Raw genomic sequence first — 14,417 nt, forward strand, 5'->3', positions numbered from 1 at the left:
CAGTGAGTAGTATTCAGCATACGCCGTTTCTTTTATGTAAATTATAATCTTTTTTCTGAGCTGAAGAATCATTTAGCGGCAGTTTGGCTCCTGTACATGAGAGCTGCATTTGGACACCTGCCTGGCGTTCAGGCAACCTGAACAGAATATATAGCATACTGTCTAAATCTGTTAAAAGACGGAAGTGGCGGTAGCATATGTGTCGCCAACAACCAGCAAGGAACTGGCTGTTGTACAACAAAGTGCAATTTCTGCTTGTCGCTGTCAAAAAGCTGTTACTCTACAGCTTCAGTCAGCAGTTTACTCACCCAGACTGAAGGGGTTTATGAAAATATAACAACAGGCATTTAACTGCGTGACTGCGCTTCAGACAGATGAGGAAAAAAGAACAAAAAGAAAAGCTTTACCCGGAAGAGGTGATGATGATGAAGAAGGTGTAACACTAATTCTGACTGTATCATATCAAAAGTTGTACTTTAAATGTTTCTGCCAATGACTGTTCCTTTGATTGTTCAGCAATCCACCAACGCAAGACATTTCTATGATTATGTGAGAGACACATTCTGGCTTTCATTCAACCATGCACATAAAATAAACTTGGTTTTGGCTTTGTGACAACCGGACGAAAATAGATCCTCTCTTAATATGCAATTAACAAGCAGTTTGTTTTCATTCGGTGTCACATCACCTAAAAAAGCTTTAAGGATGAAACTAATATGTGCTTTTTTGTGTTCCAAACAGTCAAGCTTGTGGAGGATTTGGCTCAAAAACATCGCCACCAGGTCTCTGGTGGCCTGAGGGTGCCACTGCGACACTACAGTCATGACTTTCCATTTGTGTGTGACAGCGGGGCCATTAATAGCAGCAAAGCCCTGTGGGGAAGCAAGTTAGCTGTAATTATTCAGCTATGAGCAGAACTGGTCTGTCACACTTTCCACAGCTCCCTCGCGGAGCAAATCTTAGGCAAGGAGGAGATTTGGGATATTGCAGTCACACTAGACGGAAGTGTTTCCCCACAGAGTAAAACTGCACTTTCGTAAGGGATCATTGCAAGTTTCACTCAAGACTCTCTAAAAGCTTTATCTCCTACATGTGATTAATACATTTATTACCCTGGTTAATACACATCAAAATAAATGCTCCTGACCTAGTTCTGCAAATATATTATCAAGATTGACAAGATATATCTCGACTCTAAAGGAGAAAAATGGTCCTATTCTTTCATCACATTTTTGTTTTAGGGTTTGTCTCTAGCTTGCATCTTTACATTTCATGCTGTGCACTATTCATATCACACATCATCAAAAAGCAGTGAGAGCAATTGCAGGGTTATAATATGATAGAGGTGAATGTGAAGCTGAATGTGCTACTGGTTCAAAAGAGTGCATTATAGCTCCAGAATAAGTGGCTGTAAACTTACAAGAAAGATTACTATATTGAAGATTATCTGCCATTTGCTTGTGATTATTTATAGATTTGTGCAGAGTTTGTAATGTCAACATTTCAGTCAGAACAACACCTCTGAAGATAATAAAGGGAATGAAAGTATTTCAAATGCTATTTTCACATGAGAAAGACCAAAGAGCTTGTCCACTATTTTGTGAAGGTAAGATTGATTACATGGCAAAACAATATAGATTTAACTGATCATTAAAGAAAGACAAAGGACAAATTCAAAGACATATCCCTTCTGACTCGGTCTAAGATATGATAGCACTACCTCTGTAAAACAAAATAGATTTTAACTGGCACTGAGAAATATGAACATATTACTCCAGTATCAGCAAATTTATAGTGGCTGCCTGTTCCATTTTGTATTGATCTTAAAATCTTACTAAGCTTTAAATAGCCATGTTCTGATTTTTATGAAGAACTTGTTAGTCTCCTATATGCCTGGGTGCTTACTTAGATTGGTGCATGGAGTGCTGGTTATTCCAAGGTCTCAGTTCATAAACAAAGGTCAGTATTTCGTTTTTTTATGCTTTTAACAAATCTGATATTTTTTAATAAAGAAAAATGCAAAACATGGCTTCTGTGAAGCCATTCATAACTATCAAGAAAAATGCCACCCACCTGTCTTTTCAGTCATTTTAGATATTGACTGTATAAAAACTAATATTTGTGATGTTTGTCATGTTTTTGTAGCAACAGAATCTTCAATGAACTTAAAAAAAATAAATAAATAAAACTTCCCTGATTAATCACAGCTGAATTCATCTGCTGGACTCTACAGTATGTGTGTGCTCTAAATTGGTGTAAAAATGTGCATTTTAATATGTCTAATGATGACCATGATATGTTTATTGGATGCTGGGTCTTCAACTCTTCTGCCTAAATTTAAGAATTTGTTCATACTTGTACTGTTTATACGATTCTGCAGCTGCACAAATATGTATTCATGACTGTATTCATGAAGTAAAACTGTTTTGTTTTTTCTCCATGATAAGATAGAATAAGTACATGCTAGAAGTTTAATAATTCATCCTAACTTACTCTCCGATTTCTGCTTCATTTTCATCTCATCAATATTACTCTACCCTCACTGCATGCAAAAATCTCCAGGTTAGGGGTATTTCTGCAGTGGCTTCCACTGTTTGTCTGACCTTGATGGCATTAGACAGCCAATAATTTCTCGGGAACCATACTCAGGTATTGGATTTGCCACTCAGGTTGATGACTCACTCTGTCAATAAAAAAGTGAAAGTGCCGAATGAACTTTGGGCCTCAGCAGCTGCTGTCCTTTGCAGATAATTGTTAGCTTGCTGTGCAGGTTTTATCCCCAGACTGAGCAGAGATGATGAGTTTGCGTGACCTCTGTTTTATCAGATTTCCAATAAGATGTTTTCAGACATATACAGGTGCTGAGTCAAGGATCTGCCTGATCATAGGTTATCCATAGGTTGCCTGTTACTCTAGAGTAGCCGGGAACATATTCTCTCTGTTAAAAAATGACTAGTTTCTCACACAGATTGGGTATATCAATGGTATGATTGTTCCTTTCAGTCATATAGTTTGTGCAACAATGTTTGCATATTATTTTGGGACATATTTGAATTTATCCAACAGGTTGAACACAGTGCTTAGTTTTGAGTAGATTTTTTTCTTCTGTTCATTGTATTTTTATTCAGTTACATGAATGGATTTCTGTTGTTTGTTCTGCCTGTTTTGCATACCATTTATTGGCACCACTGACTGATACGCATTTTATTGACGCACATATTCTGCCTGCAGGCTTGTCTACTAAAAATGACACTCTTATACAACTATACAATTTTCTCTTCTCTGCATGCAATTTCTCATGTGTCACATTTGCAAGTAAATTAGTAATCAGCATATGTGTCTTTTATTTCTTTCTTCTCTAAAATGTCATGTTTTTCTGCAGCTGATGGTGGAGACAACTCATCACTATGATAGTTGAGAAAATGGAAGTGAAGCTTCTAACTTAGCCACTGTTGTGATATGATTTATTTCAACCTGAACTATGTGAAATTAAACTAGTGGAAATGGCAAAAGATTTTTTAAAAAGCAATGCAAAAGTGAAACCTTTGCTCCAATTTAAGTTTTAAAAATAGTTTAGTAAGAAAGACAACTTAACTATGTATAGCAGTTATTAAAACCATTTCACAGCTTTATACACAATAAAAACACGCTGATAAACTATAAAAAGAGCAGAGGGTAATAAAACTTACAGTAGAATCATGCGATACACAAGTGCAAAGTCAGTAATAAAATACTGTGTATTTAAGAAAAAAATATTTTAAAAAATAATTAACAATATTTCTTAAAGCTAACTATGTAGCGTGCTTCAGTTCGGCTGGTCATTCCACAACTGCAGAGTCCCTTTTAGTCTCCAAGCATGAGGTGAAAACAGTCAGCAGGTCCTTGCATGAGGATCCCAGGCTGTGCACCAGAGTCCTGAAATCCCGAGATTTTGAATCCAGTTTGCAAGAGTTTCCTAGATGAAGATAGTTATTACTATCGACTAAAAATAGCATATTTTTTGATGATAGAGATCTGAACAGATTTGAGCTCCTGGAAAAAAAATCTATGCAAGAATGTGGACATCATGCACACTCCATGCGGAGAGGTACAAACCCAAAATCTTATGCTGTAAACCACTGTGCTGCCAATTCTGGACCTCTCTGACCGAATGATCTGTAGATGTGTTTATGAAAAAATGGCCGCCCCTCCCTGAGCCTGGTTCTGCTGGAGGTTTGTCACCAAAGTGCTTGCTCATAGGGGGTCATTTGATTGTTGGGTTTTTCTCTGTATGTTTTATTGTAGGGTCGACCTTACAATATAAAGCGCCTTGAGGCGACTGTTGTTGTGATTTGGCGCTATATAAATAAAATTTAATTGAATTGAATTAAAAGAGTGCACACTGGTTTCTTGCATTTTGTTTAGAAATCAACAATAAAATGATAATGAAACTTTTGGGAGACAGGGCTGTACCCTGAGAATTCCTTTAGCTGTTAGAGAATTGCCAACACATGCAAACAAGCAAAGTGCAACTTCACTTTTGTTTTCTGTAAATGGCATAAATATCTGTTGGTTTACAACTGTTAATCAGTACACATGAGAAAACTGCTTAACCTTGCTTCAGTAGTAGTTTAGCATAGCAGAACATTTAATGAAAATATAATTTTAAAAAAGAAGTTTTTACCTGTAATTTACCAGACAACACAAAATACATTTTGAAATGATGTTCACGTAATATTTAGTTTGTTTATAACATTATACAAAAAAGTTCACTTTAAAGTCTTTGTGCCTTTGAAAAAAGTATATTTTTAGTAAATCTACACACTGTGCAGGATTTTGTCCCTCCTCATTTTCTCAAGTTGTGCCTTTAAAGAACTTGGGGCCGTGAGTAAAAAGATAGCATTGACAAAAATATATAAATAAATGAAATAAAAACTGGATAGCTCATCCATTAAATCCAGCAGTATCGGCATCAGTATCAGTATTTTTACCGCAGTCAAATTAAGTTTTTTCCTCTTATACATTTTTGAGGTCCAAGTCTTCCATCTTTAAAAGCTCCACATTTTCAGGGTTTCCACAAGGCAGTCAGGTCTCACCATCGTTCTCCCATCCTGACGATAAACAGAATCAAAATATTATCAAAATCACAGATTTTATAATAGGCATTTTAAAATGAACTGTGTCTTTGCACTCACTGAGCGTTTCGGGTGCTGGTGCTCAGGCAAGCATGTCCTTCTTTTATCTCCTTTCCCACGACAAGCTTGCGCTTCATGATTGGATTCTGGATGTCACTGCTTGTGGTCCCACCAGCTCTTCAGCTCTCAGGGACTGCACTAGATCACTGTACCACAGGGTATGTCTGGAAAGCTGTGTCTTATTCACTTGTAGCTTTCATTCATACCTTGACAACACTGAAACAAAGGGAAGATATACAGGTTCCATAAATTCTGAGACCATTATAGCTCTATTTAACAGGCTTACTGGGTAATCCTTAAGGAAGTTAAAAAAAAGGCAAACTAGCAAAACATTAATGATAATCGTAATGGTGGTTTCATGTCTAGCTTCTTCACCGTTGTTAAATATTATTGAAGTTGCATCAATAAATGTTCATCACATTGGGCGACATGAAATATAAATATTTTTTAAAGGAGTAAACTTCTTTAAAATCAATCATAGGATTAACACACTGCAGGCCACAAAGTCAAAAAGTCACGATTTTTACTTTTAGTGTGAACGGCCATGATTTTGGGTTTGCTTCGCACACTTTACAGTTTAACTGTGAAGTTTTGGCAAATGTTTGCAGGCAGATCAGCATCTTCCATGCAAAGTACATAAGACACCAGCATTATGCTAGAGAACAAAGCTATAGCGAAGAGATTTTCGGTACAGCACCGTATCTTTTTGCAACCAATTTCACCTAGGGAATGCCAGCAACCACTTGCAAACTGGTTGGGGAACACACAGGTTCCTTACTGACTGACGGTTGCCCAGGTGCAGCAAGGTCTGTGTGACCAGGGCTTTATGATTTATGAGCATGTTTTCCTTCTGTAGTGAGCCTTGACCCTGTTGCCTTACACCGGTTATGCTGGCTGCAAACATAACTACTGGAAGCAACACATACAACCCTGTATGGTGTTTTATGTTTATCAGCCAGGCAAGGACCACTTTTAACATAAAAGTATACTCTAAAATGTACTACCAATAATTTCACGAGTCTTCAGGCCACTACAGTAACAGTGTGAGAAATTAAAAAGCAAAGTAATTTGTCCATTTCAAAACAAAATCAAACATCTCTTCCCTCAGAAAGACTCACTTGAACAAAGATGACCTTTGAGTCATGATCGTTCTTTTTGGAAGACGTGTCATCTCACTGTTCAGTAAGCTCAGTTGGTGCCCTGGTTGAAGTGCTCCAGCACAGTGGTGTTGGTTCTTTCAAACAACCACAGCTGGCTGAGAGAGGCAGGGTCACACGTGTTCATGAAGACTCGCCGCTCACTCGGACTGCTATCAATACAGCTGTTACTGACGGGATGATACAGACTCTTATCCTGGAGGAAAGATAAACATATACATATTATACAAGAAGCTAACTTCTTCACAGGACATTTATTTCCTTCTTTATACAAAGAGAAAAATCTAATACTCTGTGATTAATACACATTTTAAAGCCTTATACTCCACAACGATTAAACCTATTTCTCAAACTTGTTGGTGTTCTATATGGCATATGTACGCATTACTACCGGCAGGATGTTACACTTTGCTCCTGCAAAATTTAAAGTGTCTATCGACCTTTTACCAGGCACACACTGAAATACTTGACATTTCAATTTTTATTTATTTTTTTATTTTTACTTTGGTGACTTTTTAACAAATATAAAACCTTCCTAAGGCCAGGACAGTTGGAGAGCATTGAATAGGATGAATTAGTAAATACACTAATTTTCTACAAGCAGTGAACTCTAGAATTTCTCTATTTCTGTTCATCATACCTTTCTGTACCGCCAAAGCTGGTTTCCCTTCATGCCGTGACAGTCATACAGGGTGACTGGGCTGCTGTGGGAGATGGCATCAAAGCACAGCTTCCTTGTATGTATGGGGTCACCCACCCGGATATCCTCCCTCCAGCCAAATGTTAACACCTGCAGGGAGCACATCTGAGCTGTAACAACATCTGACTGTCCTTCCTTTGTCTACGTGAAATTTCTACCTTTTTTTCTGTCAGATTGATTTTCTTGTTGAAATTGGGGTTATTATGGTAGTGTTGCAGTGTTACATGGTGTAGAGATAGTAAAGCCGATAAAATAAGCATTTTGGATTTATTTGATTTATACAATAGTTTCTCCACATCAGTGTTCAATCGATCTAGCCCAAATAGTTGGAGGTTACATTTACACTCAGGTCCATAAGTTTGTGGATGATGATACATTTTTTAGTAGTAATGCTGTACAAAACCACAGTACACTTAATCAATTAAGATATACAGTACACATATGAATCACTTCCTTTTGTCACTAAAGTTTTTACTGTCTCACCCATTAAGAGTTCATTTCCTATGATCTGTTACCAAATCCAAGTTCAACATTTGGAATCAAATCCAGTTTTTATTTTTATTGAACTTTTGATATTAAAAGAAAAATGTTTTGCCATCCTAAAACATATGGACTGCACCCTATGACCATACAAGCTGCAAAATGTTATGGATGTGATAACTGTACACATTTGGTCACCACATTCTAATTAGAAGTTTTGAAAAAACAAGCTGTTTTTCCACAGGGAAGCATATCACTTTGCAAAAGTTAGAATGAGGTAACTCATTCTCACTCACTCACTATGTGTTAATAGACCTCTCTGCATTGAATCATATCTGTTATTAACCTCTGTCTCTCTTCCACAGCATGTCTTTATCCTGTTTTCCTTCTCTCACCCCAACCGGTCGCAGCAGATGGCCCCGCCCCTCCCTGAGCCTGGTTCTGCTGGAGGTTTCTTCCTGTTAAAAGGGAGTTTTTCCTTCCCACTGTCAGCGAAGTGCTTGCTCATAGGGGGTCATATGATTGTTGGGTTTTTCTCTGTATCTATGAAGTGCCTTGAGGTGACTTTTGTTGTGATTTGGTGCTATATAAATAAAATTGAATTGAATTGAATTAATAGTACTATTAAAATGTATCTCAATTAAGTGATTAGACTTAATTTTGTACAATTATAGGATAAAAATGACAGGGCCAAATGTAATTCAAATATAACAATTTAAATAATGGGACAAATGATCGTTCTTTTGCAGTATTATTTTGACACCGACGTCTTTTCTCCACCTGTTAATTTTCTTTTTTATTTGCTGTTTGTTTAATTTAGCCCAATTAGGGTTTGGCTAAAAATGAATAGCATGACATTAAAAAGGTCCACTTTCTGTCTGTCTGTTTAGTTTTTTTTTCCTCCTTAATATACCTTGTTGGTAAAAACACACTTTCATTAACATGCTACTAAAGTAAGAAAACAAATGAAAATAATTTACCTGAAAAAAAAACAGCTTGTTAACAACCCATCATGTTGCTAGAACATCATCTCAGAGGCTTTAGGATATGAACTGAAAACCCAATAAGCTCATTTAAGAGGGTGCCCTTACCTGTCCGTGACTCCACCCCACCTCACCACGGCCTTTCACACAGTTCTCCAAGCGGATGGGGCTCCCTGACACAAAGTGTTTGACCTCCATACACATTCCACTGCCCACATTCTGTATCTGAAAAGCACATATATAACTATGATAAACTGACATAAACCAGAAACCCATAAACATGCTGAGATTACAATACACAGTATAATCTCCGCTCTTAGTCCTACACAAGTAAATCCATACACTGACTGTAGTCAGCAGATTGATTTTCAGTTTTATCTTTTTTCTTAAGTTCTTTTTTGTGCACTTCCCATGTAAAGGCTTGGAGGCATTTTTTGCCTTCCAGGAGTGTAACTAGGCACCGATAGGAATTGCAGCTTGTTAAAAATACTAAAAAATAGTGTGTTATTGCAAACGTGTTTCATCACTGTTTCTTGTCTTTTTATACCACTGAGAATTCTTTAGCGCATACCTCAATCCTTTATACCTTTTTAACAATTCTTATCAGTAATCTATTTTTCTTAAATCAAAAAACCCTCAAAACATTACAAGTTGAAACCAGTAGAAACGATTTTCCTGCCTTAAGCTAGTTTTTCGTGAACTTGTTACAGTCACATAATACATTCATGATGAAATTTTACAGTGAAATTATAGATTTTTGTTAAGTCTGTTGAAAATTTCAAACTTTGGTAATCTGTTCCTAAAAGAAATTATTTTTGGCTTTGGCTGATCATAGGATAGGGTAACTAGAGTTGTTCATATTTCCAACAGCTTTACTTCTGTGGCTTCAGTTTGGGTACATTGAGAGCAGAATCTGAATATTGTGAATACACTAATTTTTCTTTCCATGAAATGAGTTAGCAAAAGAGCCCTAAGGCATGAAACATGATTCCCAGACAACAAACAGGGGAACTAGAAGATGACGATATTTTCAAAAGAAAGCTGGAAAAATACTTTGACCTTTTCATTACGCAGAGTTAATTTTCATACATTTTGTAATAATTTTCATCTTGATTTGATATAATTATTCATCTTGCTTTTGCCACGAAAATATTCTCTGCAGCACAACTGAAACATGCTCATTAACTGTCTGTTTTCTGATACTAAATGATTTATTTGAGCTACACACCGCAGTATTATATAATATATCTATTTGAATTTATTTATAGCAGCAGAATACAATTTAGCATCCAGGTTCTGAGCTAATTACTTTCAGCAAATAGTTTGCGTACAAAAATTGGTGAGTGATTAGTAAATATTCCCTTTGTGGCTACAGGCGGATGCTCGGCTATTTAAAGGGGAGTTAATGGATTGGAGAAATAGGGAATTTTGCAGCAGATGTCAGAGGCATGTTACACATGTATGACCAAGTGCAGCTAGATGTGACTGTGTGGAGTCATGTTCCTTGAGCCAGCTGGTTACAATTGGGGGCTTGTCCGGGATTCTAAATGAAAAATCAAACACGAAACATACCCTATGCCTGTATAGTCTCTGGAATTATGAAAACACAATGGGAACAAAGTTGGATTCACAGATTTTTTAAAATGTATTTATTATTTTTTATTATGACATCTAACTGCAGACATGTATTCAGTTTAGCGATTCCATATTCATTGTACACACAAAAACCTTTCCAGATGTGTTTTTTCATTTATTTTTTAGTTTGTATCTCTATGCATACATCTATTTATTTAATTTCTCTACATATATGAAAGCAGTTTCATGAACTAATCCAGCTCTTACCTCTCCCCAAGCAGCAGCAGGAGGTTCTACTGGTGGATAGTGTTTGGGAAGATCCCAGGCCACTTCATTCATAAACCACTTAAAGCTTTTACAGTTTAATCGGGTCCTCAGCTCTTTCTGCGCTGTCATGTCACCTGCAGACAGGTGCCGATACTCAGGTCGACGCTGGTACACATACTCTGCGTATTCGTCCATCCAAACTTCTGCTACACGTTTTAGATTCTGAAATCAAGTTAAAAGGAGTTTCACATGGTTGGATTAATTCTTTAAAATAGTTTTTTGTTAGCAGACAATTCAAATTTCACACAATAGGAACCTCTAACACATTATCAATAATGGGAGTCATAAAAAAGGTTTAAGGGTCCACTTATGAGTAATGCAAACTTTAACATTCCCATTCTCTTCAATTTGTTGTGGCTTTATACTTTAATGCAGCGGTCCCCAATCCCCGGGCCTCGGACCGGTACCAGTCCGTGAGTCGTTTGGTACCGAGCCGCGACAGTTGAGGCTCAGGTGTGAAATGTATGGTTTTCAGGGTTTTTAACGGTTTTCAGCATTATTTTGTTATCGTTTTTATTGTTAACTCGGTTTTCCTCCATCTTTTCACGTGTGTTATGAATAAACCTTCTTTTTTTTTTGGTACTAGTTTTATTTTGTTGTATTTATCCGCAACACCTTAAAGGCCGGTCCTTGAAAATATTGTCGGGCATAAACCGGTCCGTGGCACAGAAAAGGCTGGGAACCACTGCTTTAATGCATCAACTATGTGTTGTGTCAATGGATTCTGAAGCTGTCTGTGTTTCCACCTGCAAACAAGTACCCTAGTATAGGTCCTTTAGTTCCTGACAGTGAGACCAATTATATGGAGAGCTGCCATGGACTGGTGTGAATTATGTTTACCTAGTATGCTGGGTTTTTTTTTTACTGTATATTTGTCTCTAGGAATCTGCCAAGACAACGGCATTTTATTGCTGCCGTTTTTGACCATTGTATTTGAGCTACATATATTGAAACTGACCTATAGAGTGCTCTCTTTGATTCAGCTTTGATTGAAATGATACCTCAACAAACGGGAAAAAAAGAACTATCCGCTTTTATGTAAAGGGTCAGGTGATTCAGGGACATCAACATTTCAATGAAGCTAAGTTAGAGACTGTTCCTCAGAAAAACAAAACAAAGCCAGTTACTTTCAGCTACACACTGAGCTATACCGAGCCATGTTTCAGGCTGAGAGCAGAGGCATACATAATGAATGGTGTTTGGCTACACCTCAGATGATTAAGCACTTTTAGACAATTTCCTATTCTGTGTAGGTGCTGAAAAAAAAATAACAAAAGAACTTAAGCTCATTCTTCACAGTAGCACCTGGAAAGGCTATAAGTTGTAGATAGTGGATACCCTGCATATTTCTGCCTCTTGCCTGGTGGTCTTTTATGAGTGAATGCTGAGCAGACTGTAAAGTACACTGAGATGAAAGAGTAGTGTACTTAGCAGAGGATGCAGAAAATACAAACCCTGCACCACTCTGTGTGTGCATGCAAATGTATAGCATGTGTGTTTACATGCAGGGTTAATGTATGTTTCTGTTTACTTGTTTATTGGGGTTAATTAGCTAAAGGTTCATTTAAAAGGCAGGGATGCATTCAGCTTCACTGCTCAGTGGACTTCAGAGGCACAGAAGTTGCTACAGTGTGTGTGTGTGTGTGTGTGTGTGTGTGTGTGTGTGTGTGTGTGTGTGTGTGTGTGTACTTTTATGAATACACACTTACACATACACATATCTACTAAAAACATCCCATCTTCCATATAACGTCATAATTAGCAGAGATCCAAAAATCATGTTTCTGTATTGCTTTTAAACCCTGAGTGTGAATACAACAAAACACTAGTTTGTCAAAAATCTGTTTACCTAAATGTTTACTCTTGTTTGAAGCATGCTGGTTGACAGTTAATCATTCATTCCTTATTAAAAATCTTACTGGCAACAATAAGAATTTTTTTAAAGGGTAGGGGGTGGTGAGTGTGAGCGAGCATGTGATGGGATGCACCATAATCCAGATTGAATACTCCTTCTAGTACTCCTTAGGATATTATAGCATTATACTACCATATACTACTGTAATTCAGTAAAATCAGAATTATTAGTCTTTTAAAAAATGAAAAAAGGAGCTCCTGGAATGGAAAAAAGGATTTTCTTTAATTGATCAGGCTTTTTATCTCATTGACTAGTTCTCTACTAGTTTATAGAATACAATAAATTGTTGCTCTATGACTTAAATGTATCAGAAGTAATGTTAGAGCCTGTGTATTTAGCTTTTATAGTATGCAGAAAATCCATCACTGATCCACTGCACATAGTGAGAAGAATTACCTTTGCCAAGCTGATCCCACCAGGCACTTTGTAGGGGACATACTTCCTATAGATGTGTCCTACCCTGGAGCAAGGGATGTCCTCCATCCGACCACCACACATCCACAGCTTCAGAGACACAAAGAGAGGGAAAGAATACTTTCATCTGATGAATCTTTATGGTGTTTAGAAGCTTTGCTCTTTAAGATTCAAAGAGATGCACAAAGGTAAAGCAAGGTGAAGGAAGGAGATGACGACAGAGATGAGCAGAAGACTGATGGCTGAGCAGAAGGAGGAATAAGGTACAGTGATTCGAAGAGGCTTATAAATCCTGGGAGACCAACAGGAGAGAGAAGATGTAATAAAGATGAGAGGACAGAGCAGAGGAGGCAGGGGGCACAAAAACAAATTATGCCAAGATGGTGACCTGACTTCACCTAAGAAGGAGGACCAGATGAGAAAAGGTCTTTCTGACAAATCACTGATACAATGCTTATGTTACGACACTATTAGAATATTGTTGGTATTCAAAAAACACAACTGGTTTACTAAAACTTCTGCCGTTTTATGGGAAAACAACATTTTTGTTACTTTTTTAATAGCTTTTAAGTACCTTTGTCTGAAGTGTTGTCTGAAGCAAAAACAAAGCATCATTGCTTCTTTTTCTTTTTAGCTGTCTATCTGACATAACAGAGACATTCAACAGTGTGTCTTCATTTTAATCCTCCAGCAATAACAAAGGCAACTGTGATGATTTGCTTACTTGGCTTTCAATGAGGAAAACAGACCATGAGAAGAAAGGGAGGCTATGAAAGGGGCGAGAAATAAAAGAAAGACTTAAATACAGCAGGCAGGATGGAAAATGGGTTTTGTTTTAGCAAAACTAAATGAATAGAAATGAGAAGCTCATTTGAAACATAAGTAAATACTATCAACACAAGTTTGAAGACAGCCAAAGAGAGAGGCAGAGAGAAAGAGTGGTTTGGTGCTGCTGGTCCTGCAAAAAAGTCTGCTAATATGAGACTAAACAGGCTAAACGTGGGGAAAGTTTGACAACTTAGACATGAGCGAAGGAAAAGAACATGTTTTATACATCACTTCTAGTTATACAGACATACATTTCATTAGTTTGCGTTTTTTAAATCGTTGAAGGATCGCGGCAAACCCTTTGAATGAACTGAGCCGATCTCTAACTGTAAACCTATTACTACACAGCAGTTCATATGTAGATGTGTAGATACAAAGAATTTTTTTCTGTAGTTTCCTGAGATGTGTGGCTCAGTGGCTCCCACCCTGCAGAGATGATAACATTGAAACTATAAAGGAACGTAGAGCAGATTGCATCTCAAATGCTGAAGACTGAAATATCAGCTAGTTGTCCTTCCAAGTCATCAAGTGCTGTCAATTCATCAAACCCACAGGCATCTCAAAAATATGCACAGTGTCCTTTGGCACTGAGTTATGGTATTACTCAGACATGTCTCAGTAGCAACATGTCACATATGGATGCTTCTAAAGAATCTCTTGCTGTTACATTTAAATGAACTATTTAATGGATTTTTTCAAAGTTAATGTTAATGCTGCTAAGGTGTTTATGTAATAAACAAAAAGCTGATCTTTTCTTAAACCTAGCCAGCAACTTATGGGGAAGTGAAAACTAAACTTTTAAGCAAATCAAAATAAAACAGAGCAAAAACAGAATTACCTTTGCTGGTGGATCAAAGCACCATG

General features: G+C 37.2%; 1 protein-coding gene across 1 annotated transcript in view; it reads right to left on the minus strand.

Moving 5' to 3' along the window:
- Positions 1-3,091: 3,091 nt before the first annotated feature.
- Positions 3,092-14,417, minus strand: part of LOC101481763 (polypeptide N-acetylgalactosaminyltransferase 10) — an 87,534-nt gene continuing 76,208 nt past the window's right edge. Inside the window, exons 8-14 of the mRNA XM_004556819.2 lie at positions 12,708-12,815; positions 10,337-10,558; positions 8,603-8,719; positions 6,972-7,121; positions 6,293-6,527; positions 5,175-5,390; positions 3,092-5,090 (exon numbers count right to left, since the gene is read on the minus strand). Coding sequence (XP_004556876.1) covers positions 6,363-6,527; positions 6,972-7,121; positions 8,603-8,719; positions 10,337-10,558; positions 12,708-12,815 — 762 coding nt within the window. The 3' untranslated portion in view covers positions 3,092-5,090; positions 5,175-5,390; positions 6,293-6,362. The remainder of the gene's footprint in view (positions 5,091-5,174; positions 5,391-6,292; positions 6,528-6,971; positions 7,122-8,602; positions 8,720-10,336; positions 10,559-12,707; positions 12,816-14,417) is intronic.

This window comes from Maylandia zebra, linkage group LG10 (genome assembly GCF_041146795.1).
Source record: "Maylandia zebra isolate NMK-2024a linkage group LG10, Mzebra_GT3a, whole genome shotgun sequence".
Taxonomy (NCBI): Eukaryota; Metazoa; Chordata; class Actinopteri; order Cichliformes; family Cichlidae; genus Maylandia; species Maylandia zebra.